Consider the following 25,200-nt stretch of genomic DNA (forward strand, 5'->3'; position numbering starts at 1 on the left):
AGACAGAGGCTTTCACGCAAGGCACATTGTTATATTCCCCGGAGAGAATATAAAAGGCATTTACCTTGTTTGGGAGGTATGAAAAGGTGTCTGTAATATAATAAGCGTGTCCAAAACGAATGTAGATATTAGTTATGCATTTATATAGCTTCCAAAATTATTATTATTATTTTTTACAATGGAGGAGTGCCAAGATGGCTGTGCATTGGCTTAAATACAGCGCCACCTGTCATTCATCCAGGGTTTATAACACGCAAAAAATAAATACATATATAAAAGCTTCGAGTCTTGCCGGAAATTCACACCAAGAAGAACAAGAAGACCAAGAACAACAGACTCCCTGGCCTATGCCCTGTCTACCGTTCGTGCGACAGCAGGTGGCGGCAGTGGGAGTCAACTCAAGCTCCTCCCACGTGCTCTTGCGCTGTTTCTTCCTCACTTCCTCTCTCCAAACCGCGCCTGTGAATGGGGCTGGCGGGCTACAGCCCCTAAAGAAAACACCATGTAAAAGTATAAAAAGTACACCAAACGCAAACGATTGATTTTTCTAATTATTAGTTCCGTCAGTCCACGCGTCGGGGGCAACGCTTGCATTTTGGAAGAGAGCGAATGGTCAGTGAAGGCACAGATTAATCCCGTGCAAGGTAGGAGACCTCACATTCTTCCGATGGTACCGCAATCAGCCCCTTGTGAAGATGATAGAAGATTTCCTATAAGTATTTAGCAAACGGCCTGTCTGTATTATACAGACGGAGCGACTGTTTGAATTTTCAACAGAAGAATGTTATGATTATTGCATAGTAAAAAGGGGGTGCTTGATGCACACTTGCTTTAGTTTTTTAACCAAACTGCACACTCCATGTCGTTCAAAAGTTAAGTTACTTAATGTAAGGATGCAACATGTTTCTGTCATCTGTCAGTGGATACCGAGGTGTGTATTTAAAATAGATATGTGACCAAAATCCAGCACTACATCCTTCATGCTACTCTATTTCACTCTACTCTGTTGCAGATGGGTATGATTAACCCAGCCAGTTACTTACTCCTTTCATATCTTGCATTTCTGATACGAGGAATGTATTAAATGTGTATGAAGCACATATGTATAGTTCGTATGTTTCTCTCATTGAAAGAATACAGTTTGATGCTCATGTATGATGGGACTGTTGCTGACATGTTTAGGCCTAATTATTAAATCATTGGCTAGTCAGACCATTACTACTGTTCCAGCTGGCTGTGTTTGTGTGTGTGTGGGGGGGCATTTTCCTCTAGCACTCTAATTGGTGCCATCTGTGTTCTCTTTTAACGTGGCTTCAGAATATAGCAATACATTGAACATCTCCTTCATTACTCTGGACAAGGGCAGCCACGGTCATGTCCTGGATGGACGGATTAATTATACATTTCAGCTAAACTCCCCACCTGGGGAAAACAGTAAAGGCCTGCTGGATCATTGCCTGTTTCCCTGAGTTTAAGATCCCCTTATTTTTCCACTTTCACTCTTCCCCCTCTCCCCCTCTTCTCTCTCTCTCTCTCTTTTGCTCTCTCTCTCTCTCTCTCTCTCTCTCTTTTGCTCTCTCTCTTTTGCTCTCTCTCTCTCTTTTGCTCTCTCTCTCTGTCAGTAGATAGCAGACAGATACCATGCAGATAAGTGATGGCCCCAGTTACTTCCCCGTCTTTGTGGCCCCGCCCAACGGTAACCACCGGTCGCCAGGATTCGTCCCCGGCAGGCTCGTACCAGTCCATTCCCCGCCTCCAACCAAGGCCCCACCCCCTCCCCCCCTGAAGCCCATTGGCCCACCTCCTGAGCGCCGTGCGACCTTTAGCCTATCAGAGAATGGCCACCGCCTAGAGCGTGGTCAGAGGCAGAGGAATACCTTAATATGCTTCGGTGTCTCACTGGGGGCCTTCTTCCTCTCGATCATCCTCATCCTCAGCCTCACCAGTGGAGACGTGTTGGATGGTGAGTGTGTATGTGTCTGTGAGTATGAGGATGTTATGAGCTGATAATACTGACCTCGCTAAGTTACTTAGGCCCATTGCTCCACAGGAATGAGACTGAACTATAGTCAATGATCTATCATATCCTGTTTTGCTCTGTCTTAGAGTATCTGTCTTAGAGTGCTGTGTCAGTGATGTTGTCTTTGATTGGTCATGTATGTGTGTACAGGGAACTGTCCAGACCACAGCACCTCCCTGAGCAGCTGGAACCCAGGTCACAACCCAGAGAAGGCCATGGTTGTTCGGAGGGGAGATCTGTTTAGATTGGACTCTTCTGCCACCTTATACTCCCTAACCATCCAATCAGGAGGTAGGCTAGGTCCTCTCTCTGGTCTGAATGCTGTTTCTGGCTAGTTAAGAAGTACAGCGCATTTGGAAAGTATTCAGACCCCATCACTTTTTCCACATTTTGTTACGTTACAGCTTTATTCTAAAATGGGTTAAATCGTTTTTTTCACTTATCAATCTACACACAATACCCCATAATGACAAAGCAAAAACAGGTTTTTAGAATATTTTTCAAAAAACTGAAATATCACATTTACGTAAGTATTCAGACCCTTTACTCAGTACTTTAGAAGTACCTTTGGCAGCGATTAAAGCCTTGAGTCTTCTTGGTTAGGATGCTACAAGCTTGGCACAGCTGTATTTGGGGAGTTTATCCCATTCTTCTTTGCAGATCCTCTCAAGCTCTGTCAGGTGGGATGGGAAGCATCGCTGCACAGCTATTTTCAGGTCTCTCCAGAGATGTTCGATCGAGTTCAAAGCAGGGCCCTGGCTGGGCCACTCGAGGACATTGAGAACGAAGCCACTCCTGCGTTGTTTTGGCTTTGTGCTTAGGGTTGTTGTCCTGTTGGAAGGTGAACCTTTGCCCCAGTCTGAGGTCCTGAGCGCTCTGAAGCAGGTTGTCATCAAGGATCTCTCTGTACTTTGCTCCATTCATCTTTCCTTCGATCCTGACTAGTCTCGCAGTCCCTGCTGCTGAAAAACATCCCCACAGAATGATGCTGCCACCACCATGCTTCACCGTAGGGATGGTGCCAGGTTTCCTCCAGACGTGAAGCTTGACATTCAGGCCAAAGAGTTGAATCTTCGTTTCATCAGACCAGAGAATCTTGTTTCTCATGATCTGAGAGTCTAAGTGCCTTTTGGCAAACAAAAAGGGCTGTCATGTGCCTTTTACTGAGGAGTGGCTTCTGTCTGACCACTCTACCATAAAGGCCTGATTGGTGGAGTGCTGCAGAGATGGTTGTCCTTCTGGAAGCTTCTCCCATCTCCACAGAGGAACTCTGGAGCTCTGTCAGAGTGACCTCCCTGACCAAGGCCCTTCTCCCCGGATTGTTCAGTTTGGCCTGGTGGCCAGCTCTAGGTGGAGTCTTGTTGGTTCTAAACTTGTTCCATTTAAGAATGATGGAGGCCACTGTGTTCTTGGGGACCTTTCAATGCTGCAGACATTTTTGCTACCCTTCCCCAGAACTGTGCCTCGATACAATCCTGTCTCGGAGCTCTACGGACAATTCCTTCGACCTCATGGCTTGGTTTTTGCTCTGACATGCACTGTCAACTGTGGGACCTTATATAGACAGGTGTGTGCCTTTCCAAATCATGTCCAATCAATTGAATTTACAACAGGTGAACTGCAATCAAGTTGTAGAAACATCTCAAGGATGATCAATGGAATAAGGATGCACCTGTGCTCAATTTCGAGCCTCATGTGATTCAGCCCAGGATCGAACCTGGGTCTGTAGTGACAACTCTAGCACTGCGATACAGTGCCTTAGACCACTGCGCCACCCGGGAGGCCCGATTTTAATTTAATCTATTTAGGTTGTAACGTAACAAAATGTGCAAAAATGTGGGGATGAATGGGGAATGAATACTTTCCGAAGCCAGTCTAAATAGTCACAGCATGCAATATTTGGCACTGGGTTCCGAGATGAAGTTGAGGAATAAAGAACCCAGCCTCTGCTGAACAGATTGTTTTCATGTTTTGTCATTTATATTTGTCTCCTCGCAGGCCGAGTGGTCTTTGCAGACAATGCTGAGGGCTCCAAAAACATCACTCTCAGAACGCGCCATGTGCTGATTGAAGACGGGGGTTCGCTGCACATCGGTGCCCCCAAATGCCGCTACCGCTCCCAGGCCACAATCGCCCTGCTGGGCCGTTCAGACGAAAAGGCAGTCGCGGAAGTACCAGAATTGGGCCGGAAGTTCATCGGGGTGCGTGGTGGTGCAACCCTGGAGATTCACGGGACAGAAAGGCTGTCGTGGACCCTCCTGACCCGCAGCGTCTCCTCGTCAGGCCTAGCCACGGGGGGCTATGCCTTCCAGCGCAACTTTAGCCGTGGCATCAACCTGCGTGTGGTGGACCAGGACACGGCCGGTGTGCTGTTCAGCGAGCGCTACGACACGCACGAGTCACGCAACGACAGCCGGCGGCTCACGCAGCTGCTCCGGTCGCTGCCTGCAAGGCGCATCGTCACGCTGGCCGTGGGAGACTCGGCTGTCAAGAGCCTGCTGGACGAGACTAAGAGAACCATCCAGAGCCTGCTTGGTAGTACATACGTCCATGACCTCAAATACAGGTAACAATACAATTGAATACAAAATCAATATAACCTAATGAATTTGGTAAAGAATAGGTAGACAATGACTTGAGATGGAGTCGTAGGTGACGCAAGAGTCATCTCATTTGAGAGCATCACAGTGTGTAGCGTGTCACAGGAAAATCCAATTGCTTTCCATCTGAAGCTGCGTCATTGTCTGGAGGGGTGTGTAACTGTTTATACTACCCATCTCTCATGGCGGTGACAGAGGTTTCGTTTTACTCTGTCCTTCAAGATCAAGCCTAATCTTTCATGCCTTATAGAGGCGCACCCTTTCCTTCAAAGGGTGCGCGCAGATAAAATCTCATTTTATCTGCCAGCAGAATATCACTCCATATTTCGTCAGGAAGTGAATGGCTGGAGGGTTAAACAGGCTTGCTTCCAGGATTTGTGCAAAATGAGCTGAGACTGTAGTTTTCGCCTTTACACAGAGTTCCCGAACAGGTCAAAACACACCATCTCCCCTGAACATAGAGGACACACATCATGTCCACATAAATACAGACCTTTAGCAATGGAAGTGACTTGAATACAGGACAACTTTTTTGTTTGTTTTTGTGATCTGCTGTAAAACCCATTCAAATAGTCTAGTTTGGGTGTCTCACTATTTTAGGTGTAGAGCTCATAAAACATCTTAAGTTAATTTTCCCCTTTACCTTTAAAGTTTCGTTAACATTAAGTGATTTGCACAAAACATTTTAAGCCGATTTTTTAATATATTTTTTTTCTCCCTTTCTTCCCCCCCTTAAGTGAAGGTAAGGATGCCCATGAGGTCCCTTATGTGCTTAATTCATTATGGATATTTATTTATTTCATCTTTATTTAACCAGGTTGGCCAGTTGAGAACAAGTTCTCATTTACAACTGCGACCTGGCCAAGATAAAGCAAAGCAAAGCAAAGCAAAGCAGTGCAACAAAAACAACAACACCGAGTTACACACACACAAATGTACAGTCAATAGCACAATAGAGAAGATTTTTTTTAAATACATGTGTATGTATGTACAGTATGTAGAAGAGTAGGGAGGTAAGGCAATAAATAGGCCATAGAGGCGAAATAATTACAATTTAGCATTAACACTGGAGTGATAGATGTGCAGATGATGATGTGCAAGTAGAGATACTGGGGTGCAAAAGAGCAAGAGGATAGGTAACAATATGGGGATGAGGTAGTTGGGTGTGCTATTTACAGATTGGCTGTGTACAGGTACAGTGATCGGTAAGCTGCTCTGACAGCTGATGCTTCAAGTTAGAGAGGGAGATATAAGTCTCCAGCTTCAGTGATTTTTGCAGTTCGTTCCAAGTCATTGGCAGCAGAGAACTGGAAGGAAAGGCGGCCGAAGGAAAGGTCTGCTTTGGGGGTGACCAGTGAAATATACCTGCTGGAGCGCGAGCTACGGGTGTGTGTTGCTATGGTGACCAGTGAGCTGAGATAAGGCGGGGCTTTACCTAGCAAAAACTTATAGATGACCTGGAGCCAGTGGGTTTGGCAACGAATATGTAGCGCGGGCCGGCCAAGTAGAGCATACAGGTCGCAGTGGTGGGTAGTGTATGGGGCTTTGGTGACAAAACGGATGGCACTGTGATAGACTACATGCAGTTTGCTAAGTAGAGTGTTGGAGGCTATTTTGTAAATGACATCGTCGAAGTCAAGGATCGGTAGGATAGTCAATTTTACAAGGGTATTTCAATGTAAACAGCATTTGTGGAGATGAATGTTGCTTTCCTCTGCCCTGGTTGCAAAAGGAAAACATCAACAACCTAGCTAGGTGTATAACTAGCTACTTAGTTAAACAATGGAAGGTGCACAATCCATGGCTACAAAGCTAGCTAGCTACCTACTATAAGTTATCTTGACATGCTAGAAAGTAATAGAAACAAGTGGAGAAAATAGTAACTAAATTAAATGTGTTTTATCTTCTGAATCAATTTGTTTCTACTGTCTTGAATGTAGAAATTAATTTTTGCCATCTCCCAAAATAAATATGACCTCTGAGGAGAAGTTCAGTGAATCAGGTTGTTTCCGCGGTGTTGCCAACTATTTTTCAAGAAATAACGTTAATTTGCGCATTCGCAAATACAACGATCAAAAGGATGATGCTGTTTGTATGCGGCTGCTTTGAAAGTGAACTGTGTTTGCATGAGATAAAAATTAACTGAATTTATCCAATAGAAACTCATTTGCAGCTTTTGGACTAATGATATCTGCCTAGATCAGCTAGATGCAGGCAAAAGATTGCATGGCGGTATTGAATGTTTCAATGTCTGTCACCTTGATTACAAAAATGTATCTCGACCTGTGCTCCTCCGTTGTAAACTTTCATTCATAGGCTAGGTTGTAGCAACCTTGTGATGGGTATAGGGAAAATGTATGGGTATAAGGAGTATCATGTAGTAGCTTAAACCTATCGATGTTACGTTGAGCTGGGTGAAGGCAATATGAATGACAGTCATCCGATATGCTGTAATAGAAATAAGGCCAATCTTCCCTCAATCTTAAATGGTACCGACCGCCACTGGTGTACACACACACACACACACACACACACAGCAGCCGGCAGAGCCGCAAGCACACACACAGAGGGAAGTTGGGAAATCAACCAAAAGTTGCTGGGGCAGCCTTCAAAAGTAGCTACATTTGTCGCTATACTCTTTTTTACCAATAAAACTCCCTGGTGGGGTCTAAAAACTTGCTAAATCTAGCGACAAAGTCACTAAGTTGGCAACACTACGTCTTCATAGTAACCAGAGACTGCCGTGCATGCCTTAAAACTACCGTAAAACCCCTTCAGTATGCGCTTACCTAATTAAAAATCTATGCAATGCCCTTAAACAATTCCCTTAGGTAAGTGTAAATTAGTCACGTTTCACACGTGGAGTTGTTGCCAAGGCAACGCTTTGGTCCCCAGCGCCATATCAATCAAACCCATAGCGTGACGCTTTCATGAACTGATCACAAATCAGTTGTACTTCCCAGGCACCATAAACAGGGTCTGTTATGCTTCCTGATTGCACACTGATTTTGTTTGTGCGTAGCTTGCATGTCTGTGTGTGAGCTAGCTAGCAGGGTTCAAGGTTGTTGACAATGTTTGTACCCTTTGCCAAAGGAGTGCAAGGGCGAATTGAGTTATTGCACAGGCGCACTTCAGACTATGCACACACGCAAGCTTGCACACACACACACACACACACACACCAGGGTTTTAGTCAGCTGGTAATTGACGGCTTTTGACCTATATATAAAATGAAAAGCCGATGAATAAAGTTGTTCCCTGCCAAATTTACCGTGAGATTAAACAACGGTAGGCTGGCGATCAGCGCCTCACTCACCACTTTACAATGTGAGCTGGAGGCAGTTTGCATTTTGAAAACATACTTAATGGTTTGAAACCTGAATGTTTTACTTCCTATTATTAGGCATGCCTTACTTTGCTTGAAAATCTGACCATAGAAACATGGAGGCAATTATTTTCTAAAAACATTAGGCGGCACAAGAGTTTCAAGGATGGGGAAACATTCAATTTATCATACCATTTCTACCTATCTGCGTGCCAGTTATGATTTTCATATTCACATTTCCGTGGAACAGTTTCATTTCAATAAAGTCTTAATTGATCAAAGTCATTCTCATGTGGTAAATGATAAAATTCAACTAATGCAAGAGCACCAGCCACTTGAAACACCGTGATCATTGGCAGATTCATATTTTTTATTTATTTCACTAGTGAAGTCCGTTAAGAACAAATTGTTATTTACAATGACGGCGTACCCCGGTCAAACCCAGACGCTGTGGGACTCCCAATCACGGCCGGTTGTGATACAGCCTGGAATCAAACCAAGGTCTGTTGTGACACTTCTAGCACTGAGATGCAGTGCCTTTAGAGCACCAATCGGGAGCTTGTATAAATAACCTAAATGAGCGCGTGGAACTCAGATGGCCAATGCAGCTGTTGGCCTAAAACTTCCATTGTCAACTAAATAAAAATACATAAAGCCGACATAAAAACAGTAGTTAATATACTGATAAATTCTGGTTCTTTCAATCACATTCATCTCTCTCTTCAGCCTGTCTGCCTGTCTGCACTAGTCAAGTGCAACATAGTATCAAATCAATCAACTGGATCCAGTTGGAAGCTGTCTGAACAAACTTGTGACATTGTATCACCTTGCCTATTCCAGGCCAGCGCCAGTGAGCTCAGGGCAGGCAGTTGTTGAGCAAGGGAAAGGTATTTTATTATGTCTCCACTGGATAAATGGGATCATCTGATGATGATGATGATACACTGAACAAGAATATAAATGCAAGATGTAATGTGTTGGTCCCATGTTTCATGAGCTGAAGTAAAAGATACCAGAAATGTTCCATATGCACAAAAAGCTTATTGCTCTAAAATGTTGTGCACACATTTGCTTGCATCCCTGCTAGTGAGCATTTCTTCTTTACCAAGATAATCTATCCACCTGACCGGTGTGGCAAATCAAGAAGCTGATTAAACGGCATGATAATTACACAGGTGCACCTTGTGCTGTGGGCAATAAAAGGCCATTCTAAAATGTGCACTTTTGTCACAGCACCATGCCACAGATGTCAACATTTTTGAGGGAGTATGCAATTGGCATGCTGACTACAGGAATGTCTGTAGCTGTTGCTAGATAATTTAATGTTAATTTATCTACCATTTAAGCTGACTCCAGCATTGTTTCAGAGAATTTGGCAGTATGTCTGAATGGCCTCACAGCCGCAGACCATGTGTAACCACGCCAGCCCAGGACTTCCACATCCGGCTTCTTCACTTGCGGGATCGACTAAGACCAGCCAACCGGACAGCTGATGAAACTGTGGTATCTGTGACCAACAGATGCAAAACTGTATTCCCAATCATGTGAAATCCATAGATTAGGGCCTAATGAATTTATTTCAATTGACTGATTTCCTTTCATGAACTATAACTCAGTAAAATCTTAGAAATCGTTGCACGTTGCTTTTCATATTTTTTTTCATTGTATTTGCTCTTTCACACAGAGGCTTGGTGATTATTGAAGGGGAGATTGTTGCAAAGATTTTTCGAATAGGCCTACTGTGAGCAATGGATGTAAAAAGAAAATATACTGAGAAGCTCAGCTTATTAATGATGGATGTGGTCAGAAATCAAACATCCCCAAATGGGCACTTTCCTACATTTCCTCGCAGCAGACTACTTCTATGTGTGCTGAGGCGCGCACGCTCCCTCAACATTAACAAGACCGAGAAACCATACCCATGCTCATTTCTCACATGGAGCACTCCAAACAAAAGACAATTAAACAGTTGACTCGTAAATGATGGTTATGAAATAAATACACATTTGTTTCTCACAAGTGTAGCAGGTTGTGAACTCTGCAGACTTTTCCTCTCTGAGAATTTCTAACAGAGATGTTCAAATCTGTCATATACAGCGCATCAGGTGCGCTGTTATAAAATGATGCTTTATTGTCTGCTTCACTACAAGAGTTGCATGTTCTGTTTAGGATGAATTACCATCATCTAAATGTGATTTCTGTCATTCTGAGCACCGTGGGTGGTTGCCCTAATGGTTTACACTCCCAATGCATATGGGTCTGGTAAATTCCTCAAATTGCCGGTAAATTTAAACCTTCCCGGTCATGTTGTCTGGTGCCACATTTCCTTAATGGAAACCCTGACACACACTTGTACTGTGCCTATGGGCATTCATGCATCATCTGCCCCCCGGGATCCTGCAGGTGAGCCTCTGAAACGAACAGCAACAATCCATGTTAAGCCAACAGATACACTATCAATGATCAAACACACCCACTGCATAGAGTGACAGTAATGACCATTGCCCTCGCTCACATCAAATGGTTTGTCCGTTTTTAAAAGCCCTTTGTCCGTTTTTAAAAGCCCATGCGTCCTGGCCATGTGTCATCTACCTAATCTGAGAGGACCGAGCTCTGATGGACAGTAGTACCGTGACCTCATCTATTCTCCACAGGGCCATTACTGGCCAAAACAAAGAGCCCGTTAAAAAAGTGTGTGAAGTGTGTCGGGCAATTAAGGATGTTCTGGGATAAAAATTAAAAATTAAAAACATGCAGTTTCTCTCACTGGCACTTTCTTGCTCTCTCTTACACACACACGCATGCATGCATACAGACACACACACACACTGACTAATGGCTGCTGGGAGGGCAGGGTGCTTTCACAGATGGTTCTTGTTTTTATTTCAGCGAGTAAAGGTGCTCTTTGATCTGCTGAGTGGCGTGTTGGCCCGTGATTGTGTCCTTAGGATCAGCCTCCACAGAGAGCTGACAGTCAGGCCTTCTTCCAGACGTCATTGTGTGGAGTGCCTCTTCAGATGCGAGGCTAAAATCCATACAGTAATGCAAGGGGAAATGGTTTAAAATGGTTATCACGCCTGAAAGGGTTACGCAATGGTTGAAAATAACCACATAAATGGATAATCCACCCCAAGAAATAAAAATCCTGAAATTCCTTACAATTTGGTGAAAGCCTATGTAATAATAGTTAAGGCATTAAAACTATCAAATAACACATGGAATCATGTAGTAACCAAAAAAGTGTTAAACATGACTTAAAGTAATGATGGACTTTCATTTTTCTTTGCTTATTTGAGCTGTTCTTGCCATAATATGGACTTGGGCTTTTACCAAATAGGGCTATCTTCTGTATACCACTCCTACCTTGTCACAACACAACTGACTGGCTCAAATGCATTAAGAAGGAATGAAATTCCATAAATTAACTTTTAACAAGGCATGCATTCCAGGTGACTACCTCATGAAGCTGGTTGAGAGAATGCCAAGAGTGCAAGAATAATTGAAGAATCTCAAATATAAAAATATAAAATAACACTTTTTTGTTTACTTCATGATTCCATGTGTGTTATTTCATAGTATGGATGTCTTCACTATTATTCTACAATGTAGAAAATAGAAAATTGTGTCCATACTTTAAATTGAGTTTAATGGCTGTGATAGGTGAAAACTGAGGATGGATCAACAACATTGTAGTTACTCCACAATACTAACCTAAATGACAGAGTGAAAAGAAGGAAGCCTGTACAAAATACAAATATTCCGAAACTTGCGTCCTGTTTGCAATAAGGCACTAAAGTAAAACTGCAAAAAATGTGGCAATGAAATGAACTTCATGTCCTGAATACAAAGTGTTATTTTTGGGGCAAATACAACACATCACTGAGTACCACTCTTTATATTTTCAAGCATGGTGGTGGCTGCATCATGTCATGGATATGCTTGTCATTGGCAAGACCTAAGGAAGAAACTGAATAGAGCTAAGCAAAATCCTAGAGGGAAACCTGGTTCAGTCTGCTTTCCAACAGTCACTGGGAGACAAATTCACCTTTCAGCAGTACATTAACCTAAAACACTAGGCCGAATATACTTTGGAGTTGCTTACCTAGACAACATTGAATGTTCCTGAGTGGCCTAGTTACAGTTTTGACTTAAATCTATAACAAGACTTAAAAAATGCTTTGTGAAGGCATTGTAGCTAGAGTAGAAGAAGCTATGCCTACAGTGACATTTGTACCATCAGTATTAGTTAGTATTATTAGAAATGTCCCTGGCAACATTTAAGAGCAGTAGCAGCAGTAGTAACTTCTGAACTGGGCTGTAAAAGTCTTAAATCAGCTTGTTTTGTGTGTGTGGAAAGCAGGAATGCCGGGGAAGGCTTGGTTCCACTCACTGCCAAACAACTTGTAGAGCGAAAAGTGCCAATCCTCCTGGGGAAAGACCGAGCCAATGGGCCAATGGTTGGTTACTGATGAACGAGGGATGAGCCATCGATGGCGGGCGACTCATGAAACCGCAGTGTGGTGAACTGACACATGCATCTTATTGCAGTCAATGGATCTTTACTTATACATTTTAAATGTGTGATTTTGGTACTTGTGTTAATTAGGCCCGAAACTGTTTCGTAATTCAAACCAGTCCATATACAGTTGAAGTCGGAAGTTTACAAACACTTAGGTTGGAGTCATTAAACCTCGTTTTTCAACCACTCCACAAATTTCTTGTTAGCAAACTATAGTTTTGGCAAGTCGGTTAGGACATCTACTTTGTGCATGACACTGTTTACAGACAGATTATTTCACTTATAATTCACTGTATCACAATTCCGGTGGGTCAGAAGTTTACATACACTAAGTTGACTGTGCCTTTTAAACAGCTTGGGAAATTCCAGAAAATTATGTCATGGTGTTAGAAGCTTCTGATAGGCCTATTGACATCATTTGAGTCAATTGGAGGTGTACTTGTAGATGTATTTCAAGACCTACCTTCAAACTCAGTGCCTCTTCGCTTGACATCATGGGAAAATCAAAAGAAATCAGAAAAGACCACAGAAAAACAATTGTAGACTTCCACAAGTCTGGTTCATCCTTGGGAGCAATTTCCAAATGCCTGAAAGTGTCACGTTCATCTGTACAAACAATAGTACGCAAATATAAACACCATGGGACCACGCAGCCGTCATACCACTCAGGAAGGAGACGTGTTCTGTCTCCTAGAGATGAACGTACTTTGGTGCGAAAAGTGAAAATCAATCCCAGAACAACAGCAAAGGACCTGGTGAAGATGTTAGAGGCAACTGGTACAAAAGTATCTATATCCACAGTAAAACGAGTCCTATATCGACATAACCTGAAAGGCCTCTCAGCAAAACTACCATAAAAAAGCCAGACTAGGGTTTGCAACTGCACATGGGGACAAAGATCGTTCTTATTGGAGAAATGTCCTCTGGTCTGATGAAACAAAAATAGAACTGTTTGGCCCTAATGACCATTGTTATGTTTGGAGGAAAAATGGGGAGCCTTGCAAGCCAAAGAACACCATCCCAACCGTGAAGCACAGGGGTGGCAGCATCATGTTGTGGGGGTGCTTTGCTGCAGGAGGGACTGGTGCACTTCACAAAATAGATAGCATCATGAAGCAGGAAAATTGTGAATATATTGAAGCAACATCAGTCAGGAAGTTAAAGCTAGGTCGCAAATGGGTCTTCCAAATGGACAGTGACCCCAAGCATACTTCCAAAGTTGTGGCAAAATGGCTTAAGGACAACAAAGTCAAGGTATTGGAGTGAACATTTGTGGGCAGAACTGAAAAGGCATGTGCGTGCAAGGAGGCCTACAAACCTGACTCAGTTAAACCAGCTCTGTCAGGAGGAATGGGCCAAAATTCACCCAACTTATTGTGGGAAGCTTGTGGAAGCCAAACACATTTAAACTTTGTTTTTTACAATTGCTGACATTTAATCCTAGTAAAAATTCCCAAAACGTTTGACCCAAGTTAAACAATTTAAAGGCAATGCTACCAAATACTCAGTGTATGTAAACTTCTGGGAATGTGATGAAAGAAATAAAAGCTGAAATAAATGATTCTCTCTACTATTATTTTGACATTTCACATTCTTAAAATAAAGTGGGGATCCTAACTGACCTAAGACGGGGAATTTTTACTAGGATTAAATGTCATGAATTGTAAAAAAATGAAGTTTAAATGTATTTGGCTAAGGTTATGTAAACTTGCGACTTTAACTGTATGTATATATTTACCCTCAACTTCATCTCATCAGTCAGTAGTTTTGTTTTGTCAATTTGAGTGTGTTCAGGTGTGTTGGACACACCTAGTAATTGGCCACATCTTAATTGTTTTTTTGTGTCTTGAAAGGTGGACTGTTTCAACAGTGTGGGAAAAATGCTTGGAAGAGGTGAAGCCAATAAAAAAAATTAAATTGTCATTCCGGCGTCTGCATTGACCTTAAAGCATTTACTGCGATGCGGCCTTTTCAGAAGTTAGGGCATTCCTACCTCTTGTGCTTCACAGAGCTGTTGTCAAGGAAGTGAGTTTGTGTTCATTCAGGACGTACAGCTTCCACCTACCTTCAAGGCGGAGCTATATGGAGCCCTCCGCATTGTTACAGCGATGCGGTACAGAGCTTGATTTGGCGTCCGGAGGCTTTGCAATTGCATCATACCCTCTGTTTGGAGCCTCTGGATCACATTGCCAAATCAAGTCTAAATCAGCTTGTAGTGAAACAAAATAATATGCTTTGCAGAAAGTATTTTTGTTGCTTTAATAACATTTTTGCGTGGTCTGTATTTGAACCTCTTTCAACCCATCTGTTTGATAGCATAATAAATGTTGATTGAATTTTGACCATTTGTATCAGTCCAGTGATTATTTTAACCTCTGGATGTGCACAGAGTGAGGCCAGCTCTGTCACACTGGGCTTGGACACACTTTAAACACGTTCTTCCCTTTTTGGTTGTGTCAAAAGCTAAAGATGGGACATTCGTAAATAGGCTTCCTCCTTAGCGAAATGGGTCTCTAACACTATACATGAAGCATGCTGGTGTAATACATTATGATGCAGTTATGCGTTGTAAGATTTGTCATGAGTATGTATAACCCACTTATAATGTCTTATAGTCAGTCATCCTTATAATTTTATGTATGGAGAGACATAACATAACAACAAACCTTGTTATAAGACAATACAAAGGCTCAAACCATAGTGTTATACCTACCTGTATGCTTTAGGTAAAGTGTTACCTCAATTTCTGTTCAACTTAAAAAGCTCTCTCTCTCTCTCTTCTCTTTTTCTCTCTCTCTCTCTTGTGTGTCTGTCTCTCTCTCTCTCTCTCTCTCTCTCTGGTGTCTCATTCCATAGGCAGGCCTGGGCCTTGGTATCTGTGATTGGTGGAGGGAACGGCTCGTGTTCAGAAGCCGTGCGGGAACATGAGAACCATGACACAGGAGGGAAGGCGCTGGCCCGCCAGAACTTCACCACTGTGGACGGGGTCGGCTTCTCTGTCACAGCCTACAGCGAATGGAAGAACGGTGCGTCATTATAATCAGTTTGGCTGACACTTTTTAAAGCCTGCTGGTATAATGGTTTATAACTTCTTACAAGCATGTATGAGCCTCACTGCCTGGTATGGCAACTGCTCTGCCTCCGAATGCAAGGCACTACAGAGGGTAGTGCGTACGGCCCAGTTCATCACTGGGGCCAAGCTTCCTGCCATCCAGGACCTCTATACCAGGCGGTGTCAGAGGAAGGCCCTAAAAATTGGCAAAGACTCCAGCCACCCTAGGCATAGACTGTGCTCTCTTCTACCGCACGGCAAGCGGTACTGGAGCGCCAAGTCTAGGTCCAAAAGGCTTCTTAACAGCTTCTGGCCCCAAGCCTAAAGACTCCTTAACAACTAATCAAATGGCTACACACACTATATTTTTTACTTCAGTTTCTTTTAGTAAATACACTTATTTTTCTTAACCTGTCTAGGATGAGGGTGCCGCTAGCGGCACTCCCCCCCCCCCCCCCCCCCCCACTGAAAAACCAGTGCCGCGAAATTCAAAAAAAATATTTTTTAAAAATATTTAACTTTCACACATTAAAGTCCAATACAGCTAATGAAAGACACAGATCTTGTGAATCCAGCCAACATGTCCGATTTTTAAAATGTTTTACAGGGAAGACACAATATGTAAAGATGTACATCTATTACCTAAAAACACAGTTTGATCGAAAATGTTTATATTTAGCCACCAAAATCATGGTTAGACAATGTGAAATGTAGCCCAGCTGGTGAGAAAATGTCCGTGCGCCACTTAGACAGTGATCTACTCTTATACATAAATACTCATAAACGTGACTAAAAAATATAGGGTGGACAGGGATTGATAGACAATTTAATTCTTAATACAATCGCGGAATTACATTTTTTAAATTATCCTTACTTTTCAATACAGTTTGCGCCAAGCGAAGCTACGTCAAAAAACATGGCGTCCTAAGCCACTAACATTTTTCGACAGAAACACGATTTATCATAATAAAAATGTCCTACTTTGAGCTGTTCTTCCATCAGTATCTTGGGCAAAGGATCCTTTCTTGGGTCCAATCGTCTTTTGGTGGAAAGCTGTCCTCTTGCCATGTGGAAATGCCAACTGCGTTCGGGATGAACTGGAAGCGTGCCCAGCAATTCACAGCGTTTCAGAAATAAATGTCCCAAAATCGCACTAAACGGATATAAATTGCTATAAAACGCTTTGAAATTAACTACCTTATGATGTTTTTAACTCCCATAACGAGTAGAAACATGACCCGAGTAATATTACTCCCTCCACTAATTCTTGGAACAGGTGCGGGTCGGTGTCCTCTAGGCGCATGACGCAGCTCCAAAAGAGTGACTAGCCTCAGGGTTTTTTAATTTGTAGTGCCTGTGAACGCGCAATCGACCCCATTCAAATCGTCATCACGTAAAGGCATCCAGGGGAAGACGTAAGCAGTGTCCGTATACTCATAGCAATAACAGTGCCCTTTTAACTGACTCCAGATCAGGGGCCAAAATTTCTGAAATCTGACTCCATGTCAGGGAAATTGCTGTAGAATGGGCTCTGTTCCACTTAGAGACAAAATTTCAACTCCTATAGAAACTATAGACTGTTTTCTATCCAATAATAATAATAATATGCATATTGTACGATCAAGGATTTTGTGGGAAGCCGTTTCAAAAATTACACGATTAGCATAAATAGTCACAACAGCGCCCCCATCCTCAACAGGTTAACTGCATTGTTAGATATTGGCTTGTAAATAAGTATTTCACCTGTTGTATTTGGAGCATGTGACAAATAAAATTAGATTTTTTTATTTTTTTATTTGAAAATCATGAGGGCGTTAATATGGAGTTGGTCCCTCCTTTGCTGCTATAACAGCCTCCACCCTTCTGAAAAGGCTTTCCACTAGTTGGAACATGGCTGCAAGTGCATTAGTGAGGTCGGGCATTAATGTTGGGCGATTAGGTCTGGCTCGCAGTCATCCCAAAGGTGTTTGACGGGGATGTGGCCAGGGCTCTGTGCAGGTTAGTCAAGTTCTTCCACACAGATCTCGACAACCATTTCTGTATGGACCTCGCTTTTTGCATGTGGGCATTTTCAGGCTGAAACAAGAAAGGCCCTTCCCCCAAACTGTTGCCACAAAGTTGGAAGCACAGAATCATCTATAATGTCATTGTATGCTGCAGCGTTAAGATTTCCCTTCACTGGAAATAAGGGGCCTAGCCCGAACCATGAAAAACAGCCCCAGACTATTATTCCTCCTCCACCAAAATTTACACCTGTCTATATAAGATTCCACAGTTGATGGTGCATGTCAGAGCGAAAATCAAGCAATGAGGTCAAAGGAATTGTCCGTAGAGCTCCAAGACAGAACTGTCGAGGCACAGATCTGGGGAAGAGTACCAAAAAAGTTCTGCAGCGTTGAAGGTCCCCAAGAACACAGTGGCCTCCATCATTCTTAAATGGAAGAAGTTTGGAACCTAGAAGACTCATTCTAGAGCTGGTTGCCCGGCCAAACTGAGCAATCGGGGGAGAAGGCCCTTGGTCAGGGAGGTGACAAAAAACCTGATGGTCACTCTGACAGAGCTCCAGAGTTCCTCTGTGGAGATGAGAGAACCTTCCAGAAGGACAACCATCTCTGCAGCACTCCACCAATCAGACCTTTATGGTAGAGTGGCTAGACGAAAGTCACTCCTCAGTAAAAGGCACATGACAGCCTGCTTGGGGTTTGCCAAAAGGCACCTAAAGACTCTCAGGCCATCAGAAACAAGATTCTCTGGTCTGATGAAACCAAGATTCAACTCTTTGGCCTGCATGCCAAACGTCATGTCTGGAGAACCTGGCACCATCCCTACAGTGAAGCATGGTGGTGGCAGCATCATGCTGTGGGGGGGGGGGGGGGGTGCATTCAGCGGCAGGGACTGGGGGTCTAGTCAGGATCGAGGGAAAGATGAATGGAGCAAAGTACACAGAGATCCTTGATGAAAACCTGCTCAGGACCTGAGACTGGGGCGAAGGTTCACCTTCCAACAGGACAACGACCCTAAGCACACAGCCAAGACAACGTAAGAGTGGCTTTGGGACAAGTCTCTCAATGTCCTTGAGTGGCCTAGCCAGAGCCCGGACTTGAACCCGAGCGAACATCTCTGGAGAGACCTGAAAATAACTGTGCAGCGATGCTCACCATCCAACCTGACAGAGCTTGAGAGGATCTGCAGAGAAGAATGGGAGGAACCCAAATATAGGTGTGCCAAGCTTGTAACGTCATACCCAAGAAAACTCAAGGCTGTAATTGCTGCCAAAGGTGCTTCAACAAAGTCCTCTGTAAAGGGTCTGAATACTTATGTAAATGTGATATTTTTGTTTTTTATCTTTAATAAATTAGCCAACATTTCAATGTAGATTGATGAGGGGGATTTTAGAATAAGGCTGTAACGTAACAAAATGTTACGAAGGCACTGAATATGACTTTTCGTGACTCTAGATCCTGTTCCCGCCATTAGTTCTTTGATATGCAGTAGAAAACCGCTTATGCAACATATCTTATAGCACCCATTCTGTGGTCTTCCAGGTTTTCCCATATCTGGGTTCCAGGTTGATGCTGTGGACCAGGTTGTCCTAAACCTGCAAGATGATGTACGCACTTGGCAACCTGGGAACCAGGTTGTGGTTGCCAGTACTGACTACTCCATGCATCAGGCAGAGGAGTTCACCCTCCTCCCATGCCCACGCTGCACCAACAGACAGGTCAGAGTTCAAGGTGAGCGGAAACAAAAGGTGTGTTTGTACATTCATGGGGGCTTTCTTCAATGCTCATATTGAGTATTACTGCTATGACTTTTTTATTTTTAGATGTAGGCTCTTAATTTGAGCCAGTTTGCTACAGCAGGAAAATAATCCTGCAGCAACAGGAAATGTTAATTAGTATGTGGACGTTTTTCTAGTAGTTGATACGTTTTTTTTGTAAGGGATGTCAAGTCTGGAAATTACAATCTTCAGCCTTTTTAAACCTCAACTAAGTTTAAAATGTCCTGTATTTCCGGAAAGTCTTTCTGCAACACTGTGTGATCAAATTAAGAGCTAACATATGTATGAAATAAAAATATGAATCATGATTTATTTATATATTCTGAGCATTGGTTTTTCATTTCACATCTTCTATATATGACCCTTGGGAAAAGACGGGGATAGTACTTGTTCTTTTTCCTTCATGGGATGGTGCTGCTTAATTATATATTTCACTCCCTCCTTCCCCCTGTTTTCTGCTGTATGTGTGAGGATGCCATTCATGGTCAGATTGTATATCGTAGAATTGAATTTGTGTTTTTAGCAATAGCAACCAGTAAAAAATGTCCTCATCTGTCTACAGCACGTGTTTATCGGAAGTGTTCTCTCTCTCTCTCTGTGTGTGTGTGTGTGTGCACGCGAATGAGGTTGGCACTGGCAGCAATCGGCTGGTCATATTGAGAGACAATAATGGCAAACCGACAGTGTCAACTCTTTATCTTAGAGTTTGTTTTCATGGTTAGAAGGAGAAGTGCAGAAGTTGTTCTGTTTGGGATTAAAGTCACCCTCCTGGCCCAATTAAATATGCAGACCTACTGTATCATGACAACCATATATTTGGCTGACTGTTGTTAATATGAACACTTAGACATATATGTAAGTGTTAACATACAGCAACTAGTTGTTGCCTTTTACTGATATATGACAATGGTAAATGCTATAAAAAAGTATGTGTTTTCTTTACCCCCCTCCCCCCCAGGGAGGCCCCAGTTTGGCCATGTGGGGGAGATTGTGGACGGGGTGGACATGCGGGCGGAGGTAGCAATGCTCAGCAGGAACATACTCATCTATGGAGAGATGGAAAACGCCTGCTATGGAAACAACTGGTGCCAGTTCTTTGGCCACGACACGTACGGTGGACACATTAAGGTGTGTGTCTGAGTGCTTATGTACCTGTGTGTAACTCTGAATATAGGGTCTGTGTTGAATCTTCGGAATGACTGCCCTGCGCATTTAAGCCAGAGTTTATATGCTTATTTAATGCCATTCAGTCTGGTGTAATCATGTTGAAACTTCCCATATTGCTGTGGCAGAGGGTCATTGGAGCATACTGCAGGCACTGATGAGTGAGGGCATTCTGCATTCACACATGACCCGCCACAGCAGGGAGATGTTGATTAGGCACCAAATAGAATAAAACGGACTTAAACAGGGAGGGACTGTTTCAGTACGTTTTCATTCTGTTTGCAATTATAATTTTGGGGTTTTCCGTTGAATGCCCGAATGAACACAACCCACGCACCACTCAGAGAGAGAGAGGAGTCCTGGAGAACAACTCTCCCTACTCTTAATGTTTTGTGTTTAGTATTGTACTCTTTATTTAACCCAAACCCCCCCCCCCCCCCGGCAGAACACTTACGCAACTCAGACCGATGACATACACTTCCTGATTCATACACCCCTCCCTCACACACATTATCTTTGTCCGTGATGCATAAGCAAAATATTTGCCCTGTATAATGTCTTACGTATGCGTACGTACGAACGTAAGCCAAATGCATTTAAACTCAGTTTTTCACAATTCCTGACATTTAATTCTCGTAAAATGTCCCTGTCTTAGGTCAGTTAGGATCACCACTTTATTTTAAGAATGTGAAATGTCAGAATAATAGTAGAGAGAATGATTTATTTGAGCTTTTATTTCTTTCATCACACTCCCAGTGGGTCAGAAGTTTACATACACTCAATTAGTATTTGGTAGCATTGCCTTTAAATTGTTTAACTTGGGTCAAACGTTTCGGGAAGCCTCCCACAAGCTTCCCACAATAAGTTGAGTGTATTTTGGCCCATTCCTCCTGACAGAGCTGGTGTAACTGAGTCAGGTTTCTAGGCCTCCTTGCTCGCACACGCTTTTTCAGTTCTGCCCACAAATGTTCTATAGGATTGAGGTCAGGGCTTTGTGATGGCCACTCCAGTACCTTGACTTTGTTGTCCTTAAGCCATTTTGCCACAACTTTTGGAGTATGCTTGGGGTCATTGTCCATTTGGAAGACCCATTTCTGACCAAGCTTTAACTTCCTGACTGATGTCTTGAGATGTTGCTTCAATATATCCACATAATTTTCCTGCATCATGATGCCATCTATTTTGTGAAGTGCCCCAGTCCTTCCTGCAGCAAAGCACCCCCACAACATGATGCTGCCACCCCCATGCTTCATGGTTGGGATGGTGTTCTTTGGCTTGCAAGCATCCCCCTTTTTCCTCCAAACATAACAATGGTCAATATGGCCAAACAGTTCTATTTTTGTTTTATCAGACCATAGGACATTTCTCCAAAAGTACGATCTTTGTCCCCATGTGCAGTTGCAAACCGTAGTCTGGCTTTTTTTATGGCGGTTTTGGAGCAGTGGATATACTTTTGTACCTGTTTCCTCCAGCATCTTCACAAGGTCCCTTGCTGTTGTTCTGGGATTGATTTGCACTTTTCGCACCAAAGTACGTTCATCTCTAGGAGACAGAACGCGTCTCCTTCCTGAGCGGTATGACGGCTGCGTGATCCCATGGTGTTTATACTTGCGTACTATTGTTTGTACAGATGAACGTGGTACCTTCAGGCGTTTGGAAATTGCTCCCAAGGATAAATCAGACTTGTGGAGGTGTACAATGTTTTTTTTCTGAGGTCTTGGCTGGTTTCTTTTGATTTTCACATGATGTCAAGCAAAGAGGCACTGAGTTTGAAGGTAGGCCTTGACATACATCCACCGGTACACCTCCAATTGACTAAATTGTTTTTATTTCTTTTATTTCACCTTTATTTAACCAGGTAGGCAAGTTGAGAACAAGTTCTCATTTACAACTGCGACCTGGCCAAGATAAAGCAAAGCAGTTCGACACATACAACAACACAGAGTTACACATGGAGTAAAACAAACATACAGTCAATAATACAGTAGAAAAATAAGTCTATATACAATGTGAGCAAATGAGGTGAGATAAGGGAGGTACAGGCAAAAAAAGGCCATGGTGGTGAGGTAAATACAATATAGCAAGTAAAACACTGGAATGGTAGATTTGCAGTGGAAGAATGTGCAAAGTAGAAATAGAAATAATGGGGTGCAAATGAGCTAAATACATAAATAAATACAGTAGGGGAAGAGGTAGTTGTTTGGGCTAAATTATAGATGGGCTATGTACAGGTGCAGTAATCTATGAGCTGCTCTGACAGCTGGTGCTTAAAGCTAGTGAGGGAGATAAGTGTTTCCAGTTTCAGAGATTTTTGTAGTTCGTTCCAGTCATTGGCAACAGAGAACTGGAAGGAAAGGCGGCCAAAGGAGAAATTGGTTTTAGGGGTGACCAGAGAGATATACCTGCTGGAGCGCGTGCTACAGGTGGGTGCTGCTATGGTGACCAGCGAGCTGAGATAAGGGGGGACTTTACCTAGCAGGGTCTTGTAGATGACCTGGAGCCAGTGGGTTTGGCGACGAGTATGAAGCGAGGGCCAGCCAACGAGAGCGTACAGGTCGCAGTGGTGGGTAGTATACGGGGCTTTGGTGACAAAACGGATGGCACTGTGATAGACTGCATCCAATTTATTGAGTAGGGTATTGGAGGCTATTTTGTAAATGACATCATCGAAGTCGAGGATTGATAGGATGGTCAGTTTTACGAGGGTATGTTTGGCAGCATGAGTGAAGGATGCTTTGTTGTGAAATAGGAAGCCAATTCTAGATGTAACTTTGGATTGGAGATGTTTGATGTGAGTCTGGAAGGAGAGTTTACAGTCTAACCAGACACCTAGGTATTTGTAGTTGTCCACATATTCTAAGTCAGAACCGTCCAGAGTAGTGATGCTGGACGGGCGGGCAGGTGCAGGCAGCGATCGGTTGAAGAGCATGCATTTAGTTTTACTTGTATTTAAGAGCAGTTGGAGGCCACGAAAGGAGAGTTGTATGGCATTGAAGCCTGTCTGGAGGGTTGTTAACACAGTGTCCAAAGAAGGGACAGAAGTATACAGAATGGTGTCGTCTGCGTAGAGGTGGATCAGAGACTCACCAGCAGCAAGAGAGACATCATTGATGTACACAGAGAAGAGAGTCGGCCCAAGAATTGAACCCTGTGGCACCCCCATAGAGACTGCCAGAGGCCTAGACAACAGGCCCTCCAATTTGACACACTGAACTCTATCAGAGAAGTAGTTGGTGAACCAGGTAATCATTTGAGAAACCAAGGCTATCGAGTCTGCCGATGAGGATGTGGTGATTGACAGAGTCGAAAGCCTTGGCCAGGTCAATGAATACGGTTGCACAGTATTGTTTCTTATCAATGGCGGTTAAGATATCGATTAGGACCTTGACAGTGGCTGAGGTGCACCCATGATCAGCTCTGAAACCAGATTGCATAGCGGAGAAGGTGCGGTGGGATTCGAAATGGTCGGTAATCTGTTTGTTGACTTGGCTTTCGAAGACCTTAGAAAGGCAGGGTAGGATAGATATAGGTCTGTAGCAGTTTGGGTCAAGAGTGTCCCCCCCTTTGAAGAGGGGGATGACCGCAGCTGCTTTCCAATCTTTGGGAATCTCAGACGACACGAGAGGTTGAACAGGCTAGTAATAGGGGTTGCAACAATTTCTGCAGATAATTTTAGAAAGAAAAGGTCCAGATTGTCTAGCCCAGCTGATTTGTAGTGGTCCAGATTTTGCCGCCCTTTCAGAACATCAGCTGACTGGATTTGGGAGAAGGAGAAATGGGGAAGGCTTGGGCGAGTTGCTGTGGGGGGTGCAGTGCTGTTGACCGGGGTAGGGGTAGCCAGGTGGAAAGCATGGTCAGCCGTAGAAAAATGCGTATTGAAATTCTCAATTATAGTGGATTTATCGGTGGTGACAGAGTTTCCTGTCCTCAGCGCAGTGGGCAGCTGGGAGGTGTTCTTATTCTCCATGGACTTTACAGTGTCCCAGAACTTTTTTGAGTTTGTGTTGCAGGAAGCAAATTTCTGCTTGAAAAAGCTAGCCTTGGCTGCCTGTGTATATTGGTTTCTAACTTCCCTGAAAAGTTGCATATCACGGGGGCTGTTCAATATTAATGCAGAACGCCATAGGATGTTTTTGTGTTGGTTAAGGGCAGTCAGGTCTGGAGAGAACCAAGGGCTATATCTGTTCCTGGTTCTAAATTTCTTGAATGGGGCATGCTTATTTAAGATGGTGAGGAAGGCATTTAAAAAAAATAACCAGGCATCCTCTACTGACGGGATGAGGTCAATATCCTTCCAGGATACCCGGGCCAGGTCGATTAGAAAGGCCTGCTCGCTGAAGTGTTTCAGGGAGCGTTTGACAGTGATGAGTGGAGGTCGTTTGACCGCTGACCCATTATGGATACAGGCAATGAGGCAGTGATCGCTGAGATCTTGGTTGAAAACAGCAGAGGTGTATTTAGAGGGCAAGTTGGTTAGGATATATTTGAGGGTGCCCGTGTTTACGGCTTCGGGGTGGTACCTGGTAGGTTCATTGATAATTTGTGTGAGATTGAGGGCATCAAGCTTAGATTGTAGGATGGCTGGGGTGTTAAGCATGTCCCAGTTTAGGTCACCGAGCAGCACGAGCTCTGAAGATAGATGGGGGGCAATCAGTTCACATATGGTGTCCAGAGCACAGCTGGGGCAGAGGGTGGTCTATAGCAGGCGGCAACGGTCAGAGACTTGTTTTTAGAGAGGT

At 43.5% G+C, this 25,200-nt stretch overlaps 1 protein-coding gene across 2 annotated transcripts in view; it reads left to right on the plus strand.

Annotated features, from left to right (window-relative positions):
• Positions 1-349: 349 nt before the first annotated feature.
• Positions 350-25,200, plus strand: part of cemip2 (cell migration inducing hyaluronidase 2) — a 79,382-nt gene continuing 54,531 nt past the window's right edge. The window contains exons 1-7 of one of the 2 annotated variants that reach the window (XM_055886360.1): positions 350-644; positions 1,623-1,963; positions 2,171-2,311; positions 4,019-4,586; positions 15,321-15,490; positions 19,062-19,250; positions 20,256-20,425. In XM_055886360.1, coding sequence (XP_055742335.1) covers positions 1,642-1,963; positions 2,171-2,311; positions 4,019-4,586; positions 15,321-15,490; positions 19,062-19,250; positions 20,256-20,425 — 1,560 coding nt within the window. In that variant the 5' untranslated portion in view covers positions 350-644; positions 1,623-1,641. The remainder of the gene's footprint in view (positions 645-1,622; positions 1,964-2,170; positions 2,312-4,018; positions 4,587-15,320; positions 15,491-19,061; positions 19,251-20,255; positions 20,426-25,200) is intronic. The other variant, XM_055886359.1, reaches the window with a different exon arrangement.

Source organism: Salvelinus fontinalis, chromosome 28 (genome assembly GCF_029448725.1).
Source record: "Salvelinus fontinalis isolate EN_2023a chromosome 28, ASM2944872v1, whole genome shotgun sequence".
Classification (NCBI taxonomy): domain Eukaryota; kingdom Metazoa; phylum Chordata; class Actinopteri; order Salmoniformes; family Salmonidae; genus Salvelinus; species Salvelinus fontinalis.